We start from the raw sequence: 25,410 nt of genomic DNA on the forward strand, positions 1-25,410 counted from the left end.
TTTCTAGATTGACAATAAAAAAAAACATGGAAAGGAAGCCAAAATTAGTCTCTCCCATTTTAATTCAACTATAACCTGATCTGAACCGTGACCATACTCAGTGGCTACTGAAGATGACTGCTGCAGTTGCAGTTAGAGCGTTTGGAAATTGAAACCACAGAAGACCACAACAAAACCTGGAAACCAACCGAACCATTAGCACTAGTCGTGAAGGCCTACATTTCTATAAAATCGTGAAATTTTTAAAGTAATGAAGTGAATTTCAACCTACACATTATCGACCTGCCGACCAGCAAAACAGTTTCAAACTTTCATTATCCAAATTTCAATACTCACTTCATGTGTTTTCATTCTGGGATATAACACTTCACTGGTAATTCATTGTTTACAAAATTAGTTCTGAAATAGAAAAGCTCTTCGTTGCTACTCTCTCAAACTGCCAGTTCAGCCAGACTCAAAGTCTTTTGTGTCGACCCAGATTATTGCATATAAATAGGTTATTAACCCCACGCTTCTACACGTTTACAAATAAGCATGCGGCAGAAATTCTCCAGAGCATGTCCTAATTGATTTGATGGAAAAACCATAAATATTGTGTAATGCAGACTCCCACAATATTGATAATCAAGAAATTATTTATAGTTGGGAGTAGGGAATTGATATAAAAGAGCAGTAACATATATTCGGTTATGAAAATTACAACAAAATATTTTTTTTCGCTGTTATATTGAGCATATTATTTGTTGACTGCAATATTGCATCTATTGAAGTGAAAACTTTTAAATTACCTAAGAACAATTCGTTCAGACCAGTCTCAACTCTCTACATAGTAGGTTAATGGACTGACACCTCTCAGAAAACAACTACTACCCTGGCTAATACCACGAAGGGCGTTGGATTATATCCGACAGGTGTCAGTGCAGGATTCTTCACAGAAGTTATTCCTGCATATGCTGTTGGCGATACAACTGCCGCAATAGATTATCAATTATTGAAACACACTTGCAGACCGGTTTCGGGCTGTTTGGCCACTCGTCAGTGCAAGGTAGTGTGTATCCTCAACATAAAGTCGATGATTTCCGATAATTGAAAATCGAATTCCGTCAGAGTATCATTAATCTACTGTGTAGGGAGTTGAGACTGGCCTAAACGAATTGTTCTTAGATAATTTGATTTATAGCCAGTCTTCAAGTATGCCCACTGACTATATGTGAATGAAAACTTTTAACTCAACAGAACAAAACTGCTGACTCTATTAGACCGTGCTTTTGGGCTTTGTAATACGAAGGAAGGTCTCGAAAAAGAACTAGACATCATCAAAAATGATCTTCAACGAAATGGCTACTCCAAAGCGATGGTAGAAAAGACTTTGACTAGAAGACAGCAGGGGCCTGGCAAGGAAGAGAAGCCGTCACAACCAGTGCTTGCACTTCCCTACATCAGAGGATCATCGGAGAGGATAAGAAGAATTGGTTCCAAGTACAACATCAGAACCTGCCTCAGATCCGGTAACACTATTCGTAGCAGCCTCACGAAAACCAGGCCACCGAACGCGGACTGCGATTCCAAGAATTGCATTTACCGGATACCCTGTGAGTGCGGAAAATCCTATATTGGTGAAATTAAGAGGCCATTGAATGTTCGCAATGCCGAGCACAAGAAACACACACAGCGAGGGGAAACCAGCAAATCAGGAATAGCAGACCATGTTTGGACCCATCAACACAACATCGAGTGGTCCCAAGCTGAGATCTTGCACAGAGAGGAATATTGGTTTAGGAGAAAATTCAAGGAAGCCGCATACATGTTGTCCAACAACGTATTCAGCCAAGCCAGCGTAGAAATACGCAACATATGGAAACCCATCATCAAGCGAAAAATGGACAACTCACGCCAAAACGATCATCTCCCACGGAACCAGTGAAGCGGAGAATGGAAAGCGGAGATGAGTGAAAGTACTCGAACGACCTTTAAATAGTCATCTCTCGGAGGAATCAGTCCAGTCATCACCCGAAGACGATTGTAGATACTAACAATCGAAACGTCGTGAACTAACGTGACTTGGAATCTCTCCACTTTTTATTTTCTTTTTTCATTTCTTTATTTTTATTTATTCAATTGTTCTAATTTTACTTGTATTTTATTTCACTATTATTTCATTTCAGGTTTATTTTGGTTAATATAATTGTTATTTTTCAGCTATTCATTTTCAATTCTTCTTTTTTAGTTGTTTCAGGGATTTCAAATCATTTTATATAGTAGACAATGGAGGTACAAACTAGTGATAAACTGCTGTCTTTTGACGCGTGTTTGTTCTACGGATTACCAATCAGTATATGATTTAGACATGATGCTAACTTGGTTAGGAAAACGCGCGTCACAGCATTTTTGTTCTGGTAGGAAAAGAGTGTTTTCAAAGATTTCTACCCATCATGCAATATTTTATGTTTTCCAAAATGTATATTATTCATTACAAATTATGTATTTCAGAAAATATAGGTGATAACGCAATGTTTTCATAATGAATTAATCCCGTTTTTTTTGAAATATTTCCATTGAACATTTTTGAAATAAAGCCCACGTCGATATAGAACTTGAGCAATTTACTATCAAACTTGGTGATTCGATGCATTGGAGTGATTGAGAAAAAATTGACCGTCCCACGGTGAATTCGATGGAAACCACGAGATGAATTGTTACCAACAGACATATAAAGAAATATGAGAAACTAAGTGGGGGCCAGAAAATTCATCCACAAAAGTATAACAGAAAAACAGTGAAATGATCAATGGCAAGGGAATTCAATCAACAGGTTATCCTAGTTGTCATCTTTTGAAACAATTCAAATATTTTGAAGCAAGAAAGATATCAGGCGTTATATTGCTAATCAAACTTTTTCTGTATCTCAATAGTTTGGACTCCAATTGTCTAATATGATTTAAATTGATATGAAATCTCTGAAAAAAATTAAAAAAGATTAGCTGAAAAATAACAATTACATTGAGCGAAAACACTTACTGAATTTCACTAGTTCGGACTTCCATTGTCTACTATATGAAATGATTTGAAATCCCTGAAACAGGTAAAAAAGAAGAATTAAAAATGAATAGCTGAAAATAACAATTATATTTAGCAAAATAAACCTGGAATGAAATAATAATGAAATAAAATACAAGCAAAAATAGAACAAATGAATAATTAAAAAAATAAAGATAAAATAGATAAAAATAAAAAAAAAGTGGAGAGATTTCAAGTCACGTTAGTTCACGACGTTTCGATTGTTAGTATCTACAATCGTCTTCGGGTGATGACTGGACTGATTCCTTCGAGAGATGACTATTTATAGTCATCCCCGCTTTCCATTTTTCGCTTCACTGGTTCCCGTGGGAGATGACTGTTTGGCGGGAGTTGGTCATTTTTCGCTCGAGAGACAGTTTCGGTTCGGTTTGAATAAGAAAAGAAATGTTCAGAGAAGGGTAGTGAATGACGATAATGCGATTGGAGTGTTTGGTCAAGTCATCGCCAATCCCAAGTTAAATACCAGAGGTTTATCAGCAATGGCTGTAATAAGTCATATGAGCGCATGGAGAATCCTTAAAAACAACAAATTCCATCCTTACAAAATTAAACTTGTTCATGAACTCAATGAGGATGATTTTGACCGAATACAGGAGTTTTGTGAGGGCATGAGTGAGAGATTAATGCAAAATCCCGAGCTGCTTTATAACATCTGTTTTTCGGACGAAAACTCATTTGATTTAAATGGTTGCGTGAACCGTCACAACTGCCGTTATTGGTCGGATGAAAACCCAAGACAATACGCAGAAATACATACCCAACATCCTCAAAAGTTGAATGTCTGGGTCGGAAGATTAGGCAATCATATTATAGGTACATTTTTATTTGATGTAAATTCAACCGGTGAAGAGGCAATACAATCTCGTATAGTTGAAATGATTGAACAGGATCCAAGATGTCAAGATGAATTTATCGATTTTCAACAAGACGGTACACCACCCCATTATGCCCAGCAGATTCAAAATTTTTTGAATAATCATTTTGAAGGACAATGGATTGGCAGAAGAGGTTCGCTTGAATGGCCAGCACGATTACCAGATTCAACACCACTGGACTACTTTTTGTGGGGATTTTTAAAGTCTAAAGTTTATGTCAGACAGCCAGCCGATTTGGATGAATTACGTCGTAGAATTACTGATGAATGCCGAGCTATAACTCCTGAGATGTTGAATAATATAAGAGCAAAATTCGAACAAAAACTTTATTGTTGCATGGAGCAAAATGGCCCACATTTTGAACATTTACTCTGAATTTCTGGTTGTGTTTCGCATGAAAACAACAACTGTCCAACCAATATAAAAGCTGAACCGGATTCTACTCTGGGCGAGTCTGCGCCTTCGTTTACAACAGTAAAATATTGGAGTTTGAACGGGGTCGTTCGAGCTGTGGTTTGACGGCTCCAGAAACGGTGAAGAAATTCCACAAAGTGGCTCTGAATAATCATTGACAGGAGGTGTGCGAGCTAGCAGACTCACTAGGCGTTACAAATGAGGCGGATATTGTGTACTATTTGAAAATTTGGACATGAGAAAGCTGAGCGCTAGATGGGTGCCGCGTTTGCTCACACTTGAGCAAGAACAGTGTCTTGAAGAGGTTTCAAATGATTGTGTAGCGAAGTTTCACAGCAAAAAAGCAGAATTCTTTCGTCCTCTCATAACTATGGATGAAATAAAACGAGACAGAAGAACAATCAAAACAGTGGATTCAAACGAGAAAACCGGCTCCAAACAAGGCGAAGATGGTTTCATCTGCAGGCAAGGTCATGACATCGGTTTTTTGGGATGTGCTTTGGATAATTTTCATTGACTATCTTAAGAAATATGAAACTATCAACGGCGAAATTATTGCAACGTTTGGGTGAAAATATCAAGCAGAAACGGCCGCAATTGGCTAAGAAAGAAGTGTTGTTTTATCAAAACAATGCACTAGCTCACAATGACCAAAATTAACGAATAAAAGTTTGAATTGCTCATTCACCCTTTCCGCTAGATTTTGCTCCCTCGCATTATGTTTTCTTCCCAAACTTGGCTCAGTGGTTGAAGACTTCCCAAAAATGAAGAAGTAATGTTGGCAGTCAATTTGAGCAGCAAGAATGTTCTCATTATAGAAACGGTATTGAACTTATTGGACGTCACTGAAAAAAGTGTATAGAGCTGCAAGGCGATAATGTTGACGAATAATTTCATTTCCCAAATTTTTTGTGTTTGCTTTGTCGGGCCGGGTATCCACGTAATGACCTATATTCTCAACAGTATTTCGTTTGTGGTGTGTGGTCTCCATGATCACAATCTTTTTGCGAAACCACAAGATCGATTCCCAAATCCATTGAAATATCGTGAGCTCTTTCTCACCCCCATGGGTGAGAGAGAATTGTGAGATCAGAAATAATGAAAAACAAGTCATTTCCCTTTAATGAATCTTCAATGAAGATTGATTTGAAAATATATGAGATTCACGTAAAGAAATATTGGATGTTAGAACATTTCTACTTGAGCTTTGAATAGAAAACATCTTCATTATTATCGTCTTATACGCTTCCACAACATATACGCTCACAGTTCGCTTAACAACGAGACAGCCAACTGAGCAATGCAATTTGTCGGTGGCACACATCGCAAAATAAAAGTAGAACGGAATTCACGATGGGAATGAAAACGTATAAAAAGCTTTCGTTATAAATTTTTTTATAACAGTTGACAATTCGGGAATGCAAAATCCATTATATTTTTACTTTTGATGATATAATAAAATTGGAACATGGAACATGGAACTGAAGCGCTCATTTTTCAAAAATAAACATGGCGTTTCGGAAATCTAATATCAAAGTAATTAAAGAGAGCAAAATAATAGCTAATAGTTCGAATGGAATCTAAAGTACTAAACGTTTCATCTGCAGTTCTCAATGTGGCGAGTGAAGTAGTCGATAATCTCGAGAAAGGTAACCACACAGCTATTACGCTCTGCGACCTCTCTAAGGTGTTCGACTGCGTCTCTCACGACATATTATTGGAAAAACTATATTACCATGGCGTCAGGGGAGTATCTCTGTCCCTCATAAAATCATATTCGTCGAATAGATATCAAGTATTCAGTAGCAATAATAGCCTTTCGAATTTAAAACTCGTCGAACATGGTGTTCCTCAAGGATAAGTATTGGGACCACTTATAATCATAATTTACGTAAATGACATTAGTTACTTCATGCATTCATATAAATCTGTTTTGTATGCCGATAACACTAGGTTTATTTACTCCGACAAAAATTCTATTGAACTATGTAGATTATCGAAGGAATTCGATGAGAAAGCAAAAAGTTGGTTCATGAAAAATTGACTCAAACTGAATACAGAAAAAACGCAACAGTTACAGTTTTCAGCAAGCTCTGCCACTACATCAAGTGCAAACAGTGTTAAATTACTTGGGTTAGTTATCGATAGTACTCTCTCTAGGACCTGTCAAATTGACCAATTGAGTAAACAATTATCTAGAACTCTTTTTTATTGCGGCAGTTGAAAAATATAACTAGTTTCGATACACTGAAAATAACATATATCTCCCTCTTCCATTCTCACATTAGCTTTGGTGTTATACTCTTGGGAAACTCAACTGGGGCTGTAAAAATTTTCAAATTGCAGAAAAAAGCTCTCAGAATAATTAATAATTCTGGTTATAGGGAATCATTGTCTACCTCTGTTTTTGAAATTGAGAATAATGCTGTTACCCACATTATTTTTGTACAAACGTTCTCATAGAAATTCATGAAAAATCAACTTCCTTAATCAAGCAATAAGACCTTCATGACTATGATATCAGACGTAACAAATTTCGGACAAATTGCTATCGTTCGAATAAATCACAAAAGAATACACTGAATTTCAACCTCTACAATTATCTTCCCGATAGTTTCAAAATTCTTAGTAAGTCCAAATAAGAAAAAAAAACAATAAAAAATTATCTTTTGGGTTTTTGCTTCTATTCTGTCGAAGAATACGTGAATTTTAATATGTATATGTATATAATGTCAACATTTATACTCAATTTTAATCTTATATTTTTGTATTTATATTTCTCGTTTGTTTTTTTCTAATATTTTGATTGCTAACAAATATAGTAAAAAAATAGCATGAAAATAATTATTTTCATGCTATTTTTTTACTCGCTACAAACATTTTATTATGTAACGTAGTTGAATAAATTATCTCATATTATCTCGTTGACTCTTTCATCTATAACGTATTCCAAAAACACTTTATTGTGAGATTTTCACTAAATTGTTTTACAAAAACGCAACACGTGTTTCGCCATACAATGGCTTCATCTGGCGTGTCTTTCAAGTTGAAAGACACGCCAGATGAAGCCATTGTATGGCGAAACACGTGTTGCGTTTTTGTAAAACAATTTAGTGAAAATCTCACAATAAAGTGTTTTTGGAATACGTTAGTTATGGATTTTCATCAAGTATCGGCCGATTCCATCATATATCTTTCATCTATGCTGAAATTATTCTAGAAGATCACCTACAGACCACTTTCCGGGTATTACGTCCTGTCAGTGCAGGAAAGATCCGACCCAAACAGAAAAGTATCTGGAACTCGATTAGTTTTAACGCAACTCGACTGCATGTATGAAACCTTTGTCTAAGAGAAAGTTTGTTGAGTAACAATAGCTCCATCTCGTGAACCAAGCGCAGGAAAAACATCCGGTCTGTACCGGTCTGTGGGTGATCTACTCCATTGATTTCAACATGATACTGCTGCTGAAAACATCTGCAAGAATGACATCTGTGAGGTGTATTGCATAAATGTCTGTCAAATATGATTCAATGTTTTCCGGCAGGTATTTATCAGAACTTACTATGTAGGTAATTGGGAGAGATGAATATTTCTACTAATGACTGCTACTATTTTTTGCTATAAGTTTTGCAGAAATTATAAACAAAAACGTCAAAATAATCCAAATTGGAAGTATAACCGATCAAATTTGTGAAATCAATGAAATTTAATGATGAAATGAGTTAGTTCGAAACATTTCTAGCGAAACTGAAAGACACTTATTGTTTGACAAAAGTAAGTTTGGGACTATTCCTGGTCATTATTTATGCTAAAGATCGTTCTGAGTATATATTCGTGAAATTTGCTCATGATATTCATTTGTGAAACAAATGCAATTCTAACGTACGCCGTTTGCTAAAAAAAATTAATTTTCATTTTCCCAAAAAATATTCATTTATTCGTCACTTTTCGGTATCTCCTCTCATGGAAAAACATGGGGGCTAAAACCGGACATGGTATATTGGCTAGAAACGATGGTGGTCAAACCCATGATATCATACGCATCTCTGGTCTGGTGGCCCGTGCCAACAAACTAGGCAAGATGCAAATACTAGCATGTTTGGGAATGACGGGAGGAATGAGAATTACCCCAACAGCTGCATTGAAGACACTCCTGAATCTACCTCCTTTACACCTTGTGATAATGGGGGAGGCCAGGATGGGCCAATTCAGATTGGAACACTCACCGAACTACAAAAGATCGGAGCGAACAAAAATTTCGGAACAAGTGGAGGAGCACATACTGAAAATGTGCACGGACCACATGACACCGAAGTACACCTTTAACACAAACTTCACGACGAAAATCATTAGCCGTGAAAAGTGGAAGACCATTAATCATCCGGAAAACATGTTTGGAAAAAACACCTGGTATGCAGATGGATCGAAGACCAAACATGGAACGGTAGCTGGAATATACCAAGCGGATAGAAATCTAAACTACAGCTATCCGCTAGGACTATACACATCCGTATTTCAGTCGGAAGTGTACGCTATCTTGCAGTGCGCAAAGAAATGAGCGGATCAATATTTTTACAGACAGCAAGAGCGCTCTCTCTGGTCTGGGAATGCCATGAAGAACTGAATGAACTTGCAAACAGGAACAAATTAACTTTGTACTGGGTGCCAGGGCATTCAGGAATCACAGGTAATGATAAAACTGATGAATGCGCTAGACGCGGATCATCAACTTCATATATAGGTCCTGAACCAGCTCTATGGGTACGAAACTAGATTAGGACATGGACCAATAAGAAGCACAAAGAGTACTGGACGAAATTACCTGGCCACAAACACAGTAGAACCTTCATTAGGGAACCGTCCGAGAAAAGAACCGAAGAACTACTTCAATATAGTAGGGATCGGCTCAGAATAATTACAGGGTTACTAACCGGTCATTGTCCGCGTAGAGGACACCTGAATAAAATGAGGCTGTACAACAGAGACCTCAGCTGCAGATTATGCAACGAAGGGATAGAAACAGCTCTACACATCTTATGCGAATGTGAGGCACTGAATCACAGGAGGCAGGCAATATATGGACGTATGAAATTACGTCCAGAAGAATATGACGAACATCAACATGGAACCTGTACAAACTAGTACAGGGAACGAGACTGATGGAATGGCTGTCATGAGAAGATGGGAGAATAAACGCAATAAGCACAAGAGGCTGCAGTGTTTCCTGGAGACTTAGACTAAATGGACAAGTCAGACAGCTCCCAAGGCATCAAAAAAAAACGTACGCTGTTTGCTAGAAAATATTTTGAATTTTCATTTTCCCAAGAAATATTCATTTATTCATCACTTTTCGGTATCTTCTCTCATGGGTCTCTTCAATCTTGGGAACAGAAAAAATCACAGGGGGATAAATCTGATGAATACGGTGGCCGAGGCATGATTACGAACAAGCAACGACGAGTGATAAGGTGAATTATCGTGATGCAAAAGTCACGAACTGTTTTCCCACAATACCGGATGTTTTCTCCGTATTGCTCCTCGCAAGCGGCGCAAATTTAAATTCGAAGGGTATATTTTTGGGAGAGATTTTTGTTTTAGAAAAAAAGATTTTGGCTTCTTCTACTTCTCTATCTCCATATAAAAATGTGGGAATCTACCAAAGGAAGAAATCAATGTAAAAAACCAACCAAAAACACTTTTCTCTATACTATTTGGATTCCAAACATTCGTAATGGAATCATGTGAGTGGAATTTTATTTCATTCATTTATTATATTGTGTGGGAATTCTGTAAATGATATCTGACCCGATTCCATTATGAATGTTTGGAATACAAACGGAAGAGAGATGAGTGTATTTTATATAATTCAGCGTTCATATGACAGTATTTGTTTCGAGAGTATTTCTTTTTCGTGTAATTCAAGTTCATAAGCTATTTTCAGAGGGCATCTTCTTTCAGTTTGTATCTGGAATTCACATTTTTTCGCATGATCTTTGAATAGAGTTATAGTCTATTTCAAAAGAGTGTAGAGTAATAAAATCTCATTAAGTATTCAAAAGCGCTACAGGGTGATCCGTCAATAAATTCTGTCACTTCCCTAGTCCGCATTGCAAAATTATGTCGTTTCATAAAGAGCAGGTAGGTATCACCCTGTTTTAAGGGATTTGTCCATTGTTATCGACGGATAAATACTGAGCCAGAGGCGCGCTAGTGGGATAATTGCCAAAAGAATATGCATTCATAAAAATTATATTAAAGGAAATAAAAATTTAATACAGCAGAACAGTGTTATTAAAAAAATATAAAATGTAACAATAAAATATATACGAACCGAAATCGGGAAATACTCACAAACACACACGAACGAACTTTACGTATTGAAACACTTGTGGGGACTTTAAATCAATTTATTCACAAAAACGACAAGAACTTTACTGGATACGTTATTACAATTTGACACTTGAACAATACTAAAACTGTGAACTTCCCTTAACGTTTAACAACACTCTATTTATACCCTAATTGAATGTTCTAGAGATTACTAGGTACAATTTTCGAGAACCTTCCGAGAAAATAATTATTCAGACTACCCTTAATTCTAAACCCTAACCTAAGCAAAAGTGTCACTGTCACTGATACACTGGTCTCTGTCCAGATTGCTTATCCCGCTACAGTATATTTACAATTCAATTAAATTATTCTACATCAGTATAGTCTTCATCCGAAGAACTGTCATCATCCCCTGGTGTTATAATTATAGGGTCAACCACCTGATCGACCAAGTTGTCCAGTTCCCACATTTTATCTTCCTCTTTTAAAACATGCTGGATTGCTTTTTGCCAGTTTTCTGATGTGATTTCCATAATGGCTTGATCAAACAATACCTTGACATCTTTCATTTTAAATGTGGTATTGTGCCTTGCAACATATCTTTTAACTTGTGCCCATATAAGTTCTATAGGATTTAATTCGCAATGATATGGCGGTAGGCGCAGCACAGTTACTTTATACTTTTCTGCTACATCTTCTACGGCATATTTCATGAAGCGAGATTTATGTTGTTTTACTATGGCTAGTAGTTCCTTCTTCACTGAATTCGTCTCAAACTGAATACCTTTTTTTGACAGCCAGTTAATAATTTCTTGCTTTCTCCAAGCTGAAGTTGGTACCTTCTCTAAGCGCCTTGAATGGTAGCTTGCATTATCCATAACCACGACCGAATCAGCTGAAAGAAATTTTAACATTTCCCCGAAGTAGTCTTCGAAGACATCCGAATTCATGTCCTCATGATAATCTCCCGTCCGGCACGACTCAAAGCTTAACAAACCTTCTTTTAAAAATCCGTCTTCGCTTCCAATGTGAGCAATTATAAGCCTCTTCCCTTTTCCCGAAGGCACTTTAATACCCGTCGAAAGGCCTTCTATGAAAGCTTGGCGAGAACTTGTTATATTTTTATCTTGCCACATTTTTTTGACTATATAACCTTCGTTTATCCACGTCTCATCAAGATAAAAAATTTTCTTTTGCTCTCTGCGGTACTGCTTTATAGTTGTCAAATATTTTCGTCTCCAGCAAACAATTTCATCACTTTCCAGTAATAGTGCCTTTCGATTGTGCTTTTCCCAGGCAAAATTCATACTTTTTAAAGTTTTCCATAAAAGTTTTCTGGATATCAAAGGAATATCGTTATCTTGGCTTATCTCGATAAATATTTTTTCAAGAGTGGGTATTTCCTTTTTAAAATAAAACGAATGAACTTTTCTTCGAATGTCACATTTGGTGTCTTCATCTAAGATTTTTATTGGTCTTCCTGATTTTCTCTTGCATGGACTTACCTGGCCTGATATCTTTCTTTCTCGCAATAATTTAAAAATCGTGGACTGTCCAATTCCAGTCATTCGGGCACATCGCTCAACACTTTCTTGCACAGACAAACTAGGGTGATCGTGTTTTATGCAATCATATACATTTAAAATTATAACTTTTTCGCAAACAGATAGCGGAGAATTTTTTACACTTCTTTTCTTTGGAGTAAATGTCCCCATTTTATAACTTTTTCACTATTTCTATATCACAATATCACTGTACGTTTAATTGGTGTAGTAACAATTACTATTATAACTCGAATGTTTAAGACACCATTACAATATATTTAAACCCTTTTTCTTAATTACCTGGGTTCAATAGGTATTGCATGATTGGTGGGCAGGGTCAAAAAGGGATTATTATAATGACATGGCACCTCGGAACTAAGTGTTAACCCTTTTTTGAGAAATCATGCTCAAGTATATGAACCCAAATTGCATATTAAATAAGTTTACAAGAACCACTAAAATTAATCTTAATCTTTTTTTAAGAAATTTTACTTACCTAAATACATGTAGGTACTTAGTTTTAGACCAAATTACTTCCCAAAAATGGCCTTTTATTATTATCTATGTCTGTAATTTTTAATTTACTTTAATTATTAAGTTTAATAATCCTAAGATTCGCCTACGCCCATGGACGACAACGAAATTCAGGCAAATTTTATGACACTTCATGATTTATTACCCTACACTCTTTTGAAATAGACTATAATATTATTGGAATTGATTGCTTCCTTCCTTCTTTTGGAGGATTCCCACATTTCTTTTTTCTAGAGAATATTTCTTATTGACCATACGACCATGTGGCAAGAATTCCTGATTCACTACGAATTTGTCGGGCTTATTTTATATTGGCTCTCCTGACCTCTTCCATTGGGACGATTGGCCATTGGTTTCGATGCCATAACCGTTTACCCATGATTTCTTACCAGTTATAATCTTTCTAAACAAATCACCCTTGACGTCAGTTGATAATTCGTGAGCGATGCTCAAACATCCGGTTTTTTTTGGTCAAAATTCAGCAATTTTGGAATAAACTTCGCGGCCAATCGTTTCATGCCAAAATTTTGGTAAAAATGATGCTATGTCTAATATGCATACATCCTCAGAAACTTCCCAAATGATAACTTAGAAAAAATCTGTTTGAAATCTGTTTTTCCGTTAATCAGCTGTCGCACACATACGAACGACAACTTTCAGAAGTTGAGAAACTTGTGCGAGCTGAGGACTAACGAGGTCTCACCTTTTAACGTGTGATTCCTAACACGGATTCCTTTTAACGTGTATTTCCTCAACACATTTATCGGTTGTTGATGTGGTGGGGCGTCCAGGGCGAGCGCCTTCATTCATATCTTCTCGACCTCCTGTGAAGAGATTCCACCACTTGTAAACATTTTCTGACTCAGAGTACAATCACAGTATGCCACTGTCAACATTTCAAGTACTTTTGAGCACTCAATTCCATTCTTTAGATGAAATTTGATGCAAATTCTTTGATCCAATAGCAGAAAATGGCCGAACATACAAAGCACTTCTGTAGCTCGCGAAATGTGAAAATTTACCTTATTTTCTCAACAACCCACTTTAGAAACCGTTTCCTCCCTTTAATAATACAAAGGGGTACAATTTCTCATCATGTTTGAAAAAAAAATTGTTCAAAACTGTTTTTCCGTTAACCACCCCTCGCATTCCTACGAACAACAAACCTCAAAAGTAGAAATTCGTGCGAGCTAAGGAACAACGAGGTCTCACCTTTTGATGTGTGATTCCTAATACGGTTTCTGAGATTGATAAAATACGATTTATTTTGTATACATTCATCAATGAATACAATACCTGAATTTATAGTGTGCTTCAATTGAGGAAACACTTGTTCTTATCATCATTGAAACTAAATTTAACATAAATACATTTGCAGACTGCAAGTAAAATTCATCTAGACTAACAAAATATACAAAAATTTCATCAACATAGGAACATATTCAATGTTATAAATCCATTTATGACTGCATACTTTTATGAATGAATATAGTTTAAAAAACTGAAAAACACGCTTTTAAAGAATATCGAACTAAAAAGTTAAAAATATTTTTTTAATAAGCTTGAAACAATAACGAACGAAAAATACTACTATTATTATGGAAAAAGCGACGTGCGCTTGATATACAAAAAACATGAAACAAAGCGCCCACGATTTTTTCACAATAATATAAGTATTTTTCGTTCGTTATTGTTTCAAGCTTATTAATTTTTTTGTGTTTTTTAGTTTTTTAAACTATATTTATTTTTCATTCTTCAGTTTTGTATGCTATAAAAGCGTGTTTATTAATTTTTTTTGAACTATATTTATTTTATCTAAACTTTGGGATCAATTAGCCGTATATTGTTTAGAAAAATGGCCATTCAAAAGGAATTAACTTTAAACGTTCAAGCTAACCTTAAATATACCTACACAGTGGGTTGAATGGACTGACGAGTATCAGAAAACAACTACTCCCCTGGCTAATATCACGGAGGGCGTTGGATTATATCCGACAGGCGTCAGGAATCTTCACAGAAAATTTCCTGCATATGTAATTGGCATTTCAACTGAAAGAGTCGACCTTCAATTTTGGAACGGGCACACTTGCAGATCGGTTTCGGGCTTATTAGCCACTCATTAGTGCAAGATAGAATTCCGATTTTCAATTATATAATATCATTAACTTTAGGTCGATGATGGCCACTATCTTGCACTGGCTTGAACGTTTAAAGTTCATTTCTTTAGATTTGTTCACTGCCAGTTTTCAAGCATAGCCCACTGACTAATAAGAAAAGTTTTCTTCCTTATTCAGAGGAATCAAGCAAATTACGGATATGCAGTTGGTTTGTACCTCGTCCACTAGATGGAGTGACATTTTGTTGTTTCGCTCCAACTTAGGAAGAGGAATGAAATACTCTGAAAGAATCCCGATTTTCGATTATGGAATATCATTGTCTTCAGGTCGATGATGGTCACTATCTTGCACTGATGAGTGGCTAATGAACTCAAAACCGGTCTGCCCGTTACAAAATTGAAGGTCGACTCTTTCAATTGTATTGCCAATTGCATATGCAGGAAATTTTCTGTGAAGATTCCTGCACCGACGCCTGTCGGATATAATCCAACGACCTTCGTGGTATTAGCCAGAGGAGTACTTGTTTTCTGATAGGCGTCAGTCCATTTCACCTACTCTGTAGGTATATTCAAGACTGGCTTGAACGTTTAAAGTTCTTTACATTTGTTTACTACCAGTCTTCAAACATACTGAATAATAAGAAAAAATGACCATTGATATTTTCCGATTCCGGAGAGGGAGCCTGAAAATCAGTTACCAAGCCCAAGACAGCAGGCGCGCAAAGGAGGGTTACAAATAGGGCAGCACGCGCCCGTGTTAATAAAAAAATATGTTTTTTCAAATGAAGAAATATATGTCGAGTGAGTTCGAATTATATCAATGAGGTTACGTACAGCACCATCTGCCCGCGAATAGATCAAGCAATAATGTCGATATTTCTGTCAAATACAGATCCAGAGCATCCTAACAGAAATAAATATGAAATGAAAAGTAGGGTTACAAACAGACAAACATACATACAGGTGAAGCTAATAAAAGCGTGATAAAATAATAATAGAAATATACTTTTTTCAAATGAAGAAATACATGTAAAGTGAGTTCGAATTATATCAAGGAGGTAACGTACAGCGCCATCTGCATGCAGATAGATCAAGCAATAATGTTGATCATTCTGGAGTTACAAACTGACAAACAAACATACATACATACGATATTGCTGGGTTCATACATTTTGAGATACAGTTTCTTGTATTTGTTCCATTTCATTACATTCCTTCATTCCAAAATGGAAAAAAAAGAACATGAGAGTAATAATTTAAGAGGGTTTCTGAACTTGTTTTTTTTATTTTTTAGGTAATTAGAGGACGTAGCAGAATTCTATTGGTAGTTATATAAAGTGAATTCCATTGACAGTTCTGGATACAAGAAAGTTTCGCATGAAAACACTAAATGATCAAAACGTGTATAGCAAGCAAACAAAGCACAGATTCGCAATGTGGCTGCCTCGCGGAGCATGTATGTCATATTTCCGGCAGATGAAGTAGTATATCTGTCTTATGGTCGCCTCATATACGTGCCCTCGTCCTCTTCACCCGAAAACCATTTGAATACAGCACCTATCAGAACCAACTCCTTGGAAGAAAGCGGAATCAACCTTTCCAGCGAGCTAAGTCAGTCAAGAGTAGACTCCTATAACCCACAAAGCAACGAAAAACCTTGTACTAGTAGAACAGCTGATTTTGGAAGTTCAAAAACACACAGCAATCCAGACAAATCAAAACCGAGCCAACCGGGTTTATGTAATTCATTAGAAAGACCACCACCACATCGAGCAATAAACTCGAATAGCACCAAGTCAAGCACATCCAGTAAAAAAAGTTCTGGCTCTTCAAAATCCACCACTGCTCTTTTGGAATGCAAGGAACCAGATGCCAGCAGTAACTCAAATCCAGGAACCACCAAAAAATTGAGTGGCAACTCTTTCAAATCTTTTTTTAAATCTCGCCTCAATTCCGAGAAAACACCTGAATCGATTCCAGTGCGACCCGAAAGAAAAAAAGACAAGAAGCTTCCTACAGAAAGAAAGCTTTCATATAATGACTATCTCACTGTAGGCAGAGAGAGAACTGAAATACCTCGTAGTGACATAGTTAACACGAGAAGTGACCAAGTACAGGACGTGAAGAGTGAAAAACCTATCAAACGTGAAAAATCGCCCGTGTTTCGATTTTTTCGCGCTCAATCGTCGAGTCCGAGAACTTTAGGCTGTGACAGAACAGCTTTTGATTTCGACGGTTTGTTTCGACAAGAATCGAATCCTGGAAAATTGTCAGTGAATTCTGTGCTACGAAGACCTGGTGTGGGCTCAGAATCGAATTTGACCAACCGTCAATCATCAGGTGAAAGTTCAGAACTTTTGTGTGATTTTTCGTTCAGGTTGTTATATTTGATGATTTGAATAGCGATACTAACATTACTAATAGTGATTTGAGTGTCTGCTGTTATTTTGACAATTTGCTTTCTTAACCTTAGCACCACTCTCTAGATTCTGGAGGGAACTAACATTCTGTTTCCATATGAGTAAGTGTGTGGGGGTCTGATGAAAATACGACATCGAGTCGTCGAAAATACCTGGAGTATTTTTCGTGGCATGGCAATTGTCAATTATTTGATTCCTCAAGTCATTCACATTTAGGTGTCGAGATGCTGATAAACAAGAACATTAAAATGCATAAACCACATATTGCCTCTACAAGTACCAGCACTTCTTTCAACAAAATGGGTAAATGATCTTACAAAAAGTACGTGTAAGATTCATCTGGTAATCTTGCTGGTAAAAAAATAATGGGTCAATTAGGTAGTCACCAATCGTTTCTATTCAAGCGTTCAGCAAAAATTGTTGCTGAAAATGACTTTGACCTGGGGATTGTTGTGAAAGTTCATAGCAGCATCTTGTGAAAAAATTGCTTGGTGAAAAATTTCACTGGCCAACAAATGAGAAAAAAAATTGCAACCAATATTATAATGGCTATACATGAGAGTTTGAAGAATCCTGACTGAGACTTCAACATCAAACATTTTCCATCACGTGAATATTTTGAATTATAGTTATTTTTATTTTATACAAGAACCAGTACTATGTTGCTGTATCGCTTCTGTTTCAATGTTTTGACAGAATCAAAATCAACGAACTTAGGCGTGCGCAGCGTTATACAGTGTCACCATTAAAGTGCGCACCATATCGGAAACTTTTTTTTCGAAATGTTTCAAATTCAACTTAAAATGATGCGGCCAACTGCGACCCACTGACGTTCAGTGTTTGTCAAATTCAACTTTTTTTGTAAAAAATTGAAAAACTGCATTTCTTGATCGAATTTAACAAAAAGTTACTTGAAAAAGTTGTGCCTACGGCAATTTTATATCCATATGCCAAATTTTATGCAACTAGGATGAAGTTAACGTTTTGCTTATTTTTGACAGATAATCCCCTTTATTTTAAAAAACAAGTTCGGTTAATTGTCATCCATTCATGTATACATAACGAACTCATCATGAAGTTTAACTTTTCTGATAAATTTTTACTCATACGGACATTTTTAGAGAGAAATTAAAAATGTGCTATAAAAATTTTAACATGACTGGTGTAAAGTTTCAATCACTTTGCTATTTTCTTAAACAAACGTCAGTACCTTCAATTTTGAAAAAGTAGACACAACTCAAAAACAGCAATAAGTATTAATAAAATCACTAGAGTTGAAATTACATTGAAATTTCAATATTCAGTATTTACAGATTATTTATAAACACTAACTAGGGCGGTAAGGATGCTTAATCACGTTGAATAAAATTTTTAAGTAGGTCTTGACAAACAAAATGCATGCTATGGTAGTGTCAAGTTGTTGATTCACTTGTCAAATTTTTAACAGTAATTGTTGCAATAATGTTGTCTTTTCAGGAAAGAATAGAAATAGTTTTAATATGTGGTGAGAATACACCATACCGGCAAGTAGCTAACATTTTTAATGAACGGCATCCAGGAAAAAATTTTCAACATACTACTGTATCAAGGATAATGTCGAAATTCAGAGAAACAGGATCCGTAGCAAATCAATTCAAGAAAAAGCACACTCCAAGTAAATATGATGAGGAGGCCATACTTAACATTTGTCTAAAAGTTATTGAACACGGGCAAACGAGCATAACCGATATTATAAAAAATACCGATTACAAGAGAGAAAGTGTTAGAAAAATTTTATTAAAGAATAAATTTTGACCTTACAAGCCACAATTCATTAACACATTAAAAGAACGAGATTTTGATGTCCGTTTGGGGTTTTCATTCTGGTTTCAAGGAGAGAGAGAAGAAAATGTAAAGTTTCAATATGAAATTTTATGTACAGATGGAATGGTAAGTTCTCAAAATTGCCAATAGTGGGCCCAAGAAAATCCCAATTTCACAGTTGAATGTGATGATCAGTATTCCTTCAAAACTAATGTATGATGTGGGATACTTAACGACCAAATAATCGGGCCATTCCATTTTAGGGAAAATTTATCATCAGTCAGTTATCTCAACCTCTTAAATAATGAGGTTAGTGAAGTTTTAGATAATATGCCTTTAAATATTAAATACGACCTATTGTATCAGCTCGATGGCGCACCAATACATCACACGGTTGCTGTAAAACAGTCCCTCCAACAAATGTTTAGAGGCAAAGTTATAGGACGTAACTGGGAACATTATTGGCCACCTAGATCACCCGACTTGACGCCTTTAGACTTTTTCTTGTGGGGTTACCTGAAAAAAAAGTGTACCGAAGTAGACCATTTACTGACATACAACATCTGGAAAATACCATTCGCGAGTGCTGTACAAATATAAATCCACGATTTATTAAAAATGCATTTACAGGTGTCAGTAGAAGGACCATGATTTGTTTTGAACGTGGATAACGACATACTAAAATGTAGGCTATTGATAAAACCTCATTTAGATCAACCTCATTTAGATCAAGTAATTTTTTGTACCCATTTGTATTTTCTATAATATTATTCTTGTTTAAAATTTATAATAATAATAATAGTTCTATCGAAATTATTTGCCTTTAGTTGCCTCTGCTTTTTCGAAATCCAAGGTTTGTTTAAGAAAATAACCAATTGATTGAAAATTTGCACCAGTCATGGACAATTAACCGAACTTGTTTTTTTTTTAAATAAAGGGGATATCTGTCAAGCAAAGCAAAACGTCAAGCAAAACGTTAACTTTATCCTAGTTGCATAAAAAATAGCATATGTATATAAAATTGCCGTAGACACAAGTTTTTCAAGTAACTTTTTAATAAATTCGATCTAGAAATGCACTTTTTCATTGAAACTCGTCGAAAAAATAGTTTCCTATATGGTGCGCACTTTAATGGTGACACTGTGGAATAGTGCTTTTAAAAAATTGTTCTGCAGCGCCATCTAGTGGCGAGTTACAGAAAAATTGATAGCCTAAAAACCTTCTCTATGAAAAATTACTTAAACATGCCATGTTTGTTCACGATCAGTTGAGCGATGTAGAAGTTTATCACTCACCAACCAACCAACAAACATTCTTTTTTACATATTGGATTCAAACTTTTATTCATTCTGTTTGAAGGTGGTTGACAATGTTTCATAATGCAATTCATTAGTTCAGACTTCCATTGTCTAATGACCTCTAAATAGTCAGATCTGGGAGGAAAGTCCAGTCATCACCTGAAGACGATTGTGAATACTAACAATCGAAACGTTTTAAAGTAACTTGGCTTTAATTCTTTCAATTTTTAATTTTAATTTCTTGTTGATAGTTCAATTGTTATTTTTTAGCTGATCTTTTTGATTTTATAGATGCTTTCGGGGATTTCAAATGATTTTATATCATACTTGTACTATATTGCTGTATCGCTGCTGTTCCAATATTTCGACAAAATCAGAATCAACGAACTCAGACGTGCGCAGCGTTATAGAACAGTGCTTTCAAAAATTTCTTCTACAGTGCCATATAGTGGCGAGTTACAGAAAAATTGATAGCCTTAAAAGCTTCTCTATGAAAAATTACTCATGCATGTCAAGTTTCATCACGATCGGTTGAGCGATGTAGAAGTTTATCACTTACCAATCAACCAACCAACCAACCAACTAACATCCATTTTTATATATTAGATTTCCAAATATTATAGGGAAATATAAGATCGAAACAAGGAAAAAACAATATATTTTGAGGATAACAGACTTTATTCAAATTACACATGAGAAAACATTCGAATGGTGCTTTTTGTGCATACTCTTCTTGCAAATGTTGACTTTCGTTTATATGTTTCATCGCTTTCCCTCATAAGGAACCAGCAATAATCCCCCAACATTGCTACATCCCACCTGCCTTGGTAACGTTGCTCCATTGTCAGTAGGCTTAGGTGGAACCTTTCTCCTTGTTCGCCACTGACAGCACCCAAATTTTCTGGGAAAAAATTCAAAAAGGAGTGCAAGAAATGGATTTTGAGAGACATGCGACATCCCATTGTTGATCACTTAGTGGTTTTCTAATTTGTGGTCCAACAAATATACTTTCCTTGAGCTTTGCATCACTTAATTTCGGAAAAACATGTTCAAAATATTTGAACGCATCACCTTCTTTGTCTAATGCTTATACAAACTTTTTCATTAACCCCAGTTTAATGTGTAATGGAGGCAACAAAACGCTTTCTTGGAATTACCAAAAATTAGGTTGACCTGGAATATCTCTCGGAGGCCATTTTTTTACTTGATAATAGCTTTGTGTTGCCCCACTGTTCCAAAGACGAAGAAAACAGCAATACTTCGTAAATCCGCCCTGAAGACCTAGTAATATTGCATTTAGAATAAGTGACATACTTTCGTGTGTTTCCTTCATGATCACTGCATGTGCAAGAGAAATAGAGGGTCTTTTGTTACCATTATGGAGCAAAACGGCTTTCAAACTTGTTTTAGACGAATCTGTAAATGAACGCCATTCTTCTGGGTTATGTGCAATTTCTAATTGCACATACATTTCCAAATCTTCCTTCCAATTTGCCGGGGGTGTTGGAACTGGTAAACCTTCTCCATGAAGAACGTGCCTTCTTGCAGAAAGAATATACGGATATACAATTTTATGTTTGCTCTTTCTTTAAAAACCAGACACGTTTTTCATGCAAAAGTAAAAGTCGTTGTGATAATTTGTTTTTTCTCGCCAAATCATTGGAACTACAAAAGGCATAGAAGAGCGTTTGTCATTCAACCAGGTACTTAGATTTTCTGCACAGGTTTGGCTACATACGTGAGGAGCCCAATCCCGATCTATCCAAAATACTTATGGGAAGCTACTTTGGTCATTTGATTAATTAGCCGTTTCTGCGATTTTGGAGTAAACTGACCACATATATAGCAGAAACTATCTGCGGGATTAACGTAGCCACGTTTCTGTACTTTGGACATTTTTGTACTGTTGCGTACGTCGAGTTCAAATATGTGATGCTGCGTTTACAAAAGTCAACTTATTTTATTTACGAAGATAACACCAATATAATACTGTTAATATTCGCGTGTTTGCTCACCTCGCTTCTTTAATATTATCCCACCACTTCTCGCGTTAAACCAATATTGATGATCCAATTGTCAACCTGCTACTTATATAGCGGTTCCGTATTTCTGGTATTTTCTGGAAACTTCGAGTATCGGAAGTTCGAGAAGCGGCGTTACAAGTCTCAAATACAGCGGAAGCAGATTCAAATACTGGGCAGAGCCGCTGTGTTGCCAGATTTTAAACAATTTCCTTAATTTTGGGGAAAACCAAAGTTGGAATGTCGTGTTCATTAAATTTTTGTGACAAAAATCATATCTCAAAAATCTTACGTGTTAGGAAATACCTACTATCATTTTCACATTCAGGGACAAAAATTAACAAAGAGCTGCCTTGGGCATTACAGTCGTGAAATAGCTGTAAACTAGTGTTATTACTGTATGCCACCGTATAAATCAACCACCTGCAAAACATCAATCTTGGGTGAACATACCGAGGCAGTAGAGCTTTGACCAGCTGTATGTGATATGGATATAGGCATTTTTTTAGAACGGTCCATACGATTTTTGATCTGACAGCTGCAGTGCGATTTTCCTGGTACTATTTGAAGGATTTTTTTCTATCAGGCGTTTTTACAGTGTCTGGTCTTCCACCACTAGCATTATTATTAAAAGTCCCAGTTCCACATAATCTTGATGTAGCGTTTTGAATGTTTTGGCACATGGAATTACTTTGTTGAGATATATGCCCTGGTAAATTCGCCGCGCTTCTTCCATTTGCTAATATATTAATGAAGTTCATCTCAGCCATGCCAGCGTTAGTAAAATTCTTCATGATATTGCTAATTGACAACTTTCATTGATATGACAACACTATCACTGTCAGCTGATCTCCAAAGTAGGTGTTGATGATATTCACAGTGGCTTCATTTTCATTTTGCAAACGAACCTACTACATATGAAAAAACACAAGCGACAAAAAAGTTATATTTCCAGCGAATCAATTCAAAAAAAAATTCAAAACTGCAACAAGTCTGTGGCGTACTTTCCCAATTTTCAGGGCTGTGGTGCCCACTGCGACACCACTGGATGTGATAATCCTATTCAATTCAGGGCTAAATAGGCGCCTTATTGCTTCAAATGAGTAGCAAATTTCAACCAAATCTGTGTGAGGATATTTATGATATTTTATAGATACCGTTTTTTTTTTAATTCAACGCCCCGTCTCAGAAACGGAGCAACAAAGCGACCTAACGAATCACCTCAGAAGTTTTGTACCGTAGTTAGGAAACACTCTGTATATTGTGAATGAGTAGTTTCACTAACATATCTGTATCATTTAATTTATATTAATCAATTTGTTTATATCATTGAATTCCTTTCATTTCATATATTTCATGTTACTCACACGATTGGGATATGATCAGTTCCTATCTTTTCACGTTATTTCATCAGATTTTCATTTGAATGTCAGCTTGTTTCCAGACTTTAATTAATTTCGATGAATGGTTCGGTTTCATAATACAATTCACGACGTCGTATTTCCTTCTATACAGCCAAAATCAATAACGTCTTGACGTCTTGACTTATAATCCAATTATATTGCTACACTGAATCTTCTTCTAGCATCAGGATCTTACCGCTGTCGATGATAATGTACTCACCGAAGTATAAATTAGTTGATGATGAACTCGTGCAACTGTTCCACTTCACTCAAGTGAATATCAAACTACCTGAGATTTCAGAATATCGAAAATGATGGATCCGTTCAAACTGATCGTTCAGTCAGTTGACTTGCAAATATTTTGTCTCACATGAATTGATCAACCATTATTATAATTTATAATCAAAGAGAACTGCGACCAAGAGTTGAATTGTTATCATCAGTATGAAAAACTATCATGAAATGAAATTCTTATTTCCTTGACAGAAGTATATTTTCTCAAGATGCTGCTAACTTACCATGGGGTGATATTGTGACTATGCAAGATATTAATTGCAAAGTAAATTTTCTCAACGAATGCATGCTACAATTTGCAATGTGAACAGAAAACATAAAGCATCTCCGTATACAGGCTGATTCACGGTGGATGACACATTAGACGTTTCTGGTGAACCAGACAACGGATCACTTTGAAAATTTAATGGAGGGCATATTCGGACATTCTCTAGCCAACTAAAATATTTTCGACAATGCGGTGTTGCCGCTTCTATTAGAAAGCAGTAGCAACTTTGATTTTTCGAATGGAACACTCTGTATATAATATTATTTTTGGAATCTCCAACAATTGCCCGACAACTTTTCTTGATATTTTCCTATACCTATCTGATACCGTTTTCGAAATAAAAATTAATTTCAATTTTTTTCTTCGAAAATCATGACTTCTAAAAATGCCGATATCTTTTAGTTAAGAAGTACTATGATATCGAAATTTGGTTTGAGTTAGGTGATACTTGGACACTTCCCACACGTCAGCCTAATCTCCGTTACTTCAATACAGGGTGGTAAAAAAATACAGTTTTTTCGTTTGCTTGAAAAAGTTGCTGAAATTTGATTATTTCAAATGGAACACCCTGTATATTATTGAAAATTCGGAAAGCTGCTGAAATTTGCCTTCTTTCTTTGTATATCATACCTATACCTAACCAGTCAAGTTTCGGACTTATGAACATTTATTTGTGAAAATGTCCCTTCAGAATGGTATTTCCATTCGGTATTTGGTAAGCAGGCCATGATTACTATTTGACAGTAGCGTTGTGACATTCTCCTAATAATATCGACATTTTCGTCACTTCAGAAGTTGCAAATACCTTCAAAAAGATGGAACAAAACTATTCAAACGAAGTTCTTATGAATTTGTTTATTATTTTTGGACAGTGTGACAATATTATCAGCAGAACATGTAGAAAGTTCAATGAAATGTATCCGAATCTACCGCCAATGAACCTCAAGAAATTTATACGAATTCAGAACAATTTCAATATGTTTGGATAAACTTTAAAAAAGCACCAAGA

The 25,410-nt window shown here is 35.9% G+C and overlaps 1 protein-coding gene across 12 annotated transcripts in view; it reads left to right on the forward strand.

The window, feature by feature from the left end:
* Positions 1 to 25,410, forward strand: part of Stacl (SH3 and cysteine-rich domain-containing protein) — a 379,844-nt gene that overhangs the window by 11,936 nt on the left and 342,498 nt on the right. For 8 of the 12 annotated variants that reach the window (XM_074180450.1, XM_074180451.1, XM_074180454.1 and 5 more), the window contains exon 2: positions 16,189 to 17,234. The exons of 1 other annotated variant lie outside the window; for it this stretch is intronic. In XM_074180450.1, the coding sequence (XP_074036551.1) occupies positions 16,349 to 17,234 (886 nt within the window). In that variant the 5' untranslated portion in view covers positions 16,189 to 16,348. Of the gene's footprint in view, positions 1 to 16,188; positions 17,272 to 25,410 lie in introns of those variants that run through there. 3 more of the 12 variants (XM_074180459.1, XM_074180460.1, XM_074180462.1) reach the window with 3 other exon arrangements.

The sequence above is a fragment of the Leptinotarsa decemlineata genome, unplaced genomic scaffold (genome assembly GCF_025532065.1).
Source record: "Leptinotarsa decemlineata unplaced genomic scaffold, Ldec_3_MD MMD2_tig00026294_RagTag_RagTag, whole genome shotgun sequence".
Classification (NCBI taxonomy): domain Eukaryota; kingdom Metazoa; phylum Arthropoda; class Insecta; order Coleoptera; family Chrysomelidae; genus Leptinotarsa; species Leptinotarsa decemlineata.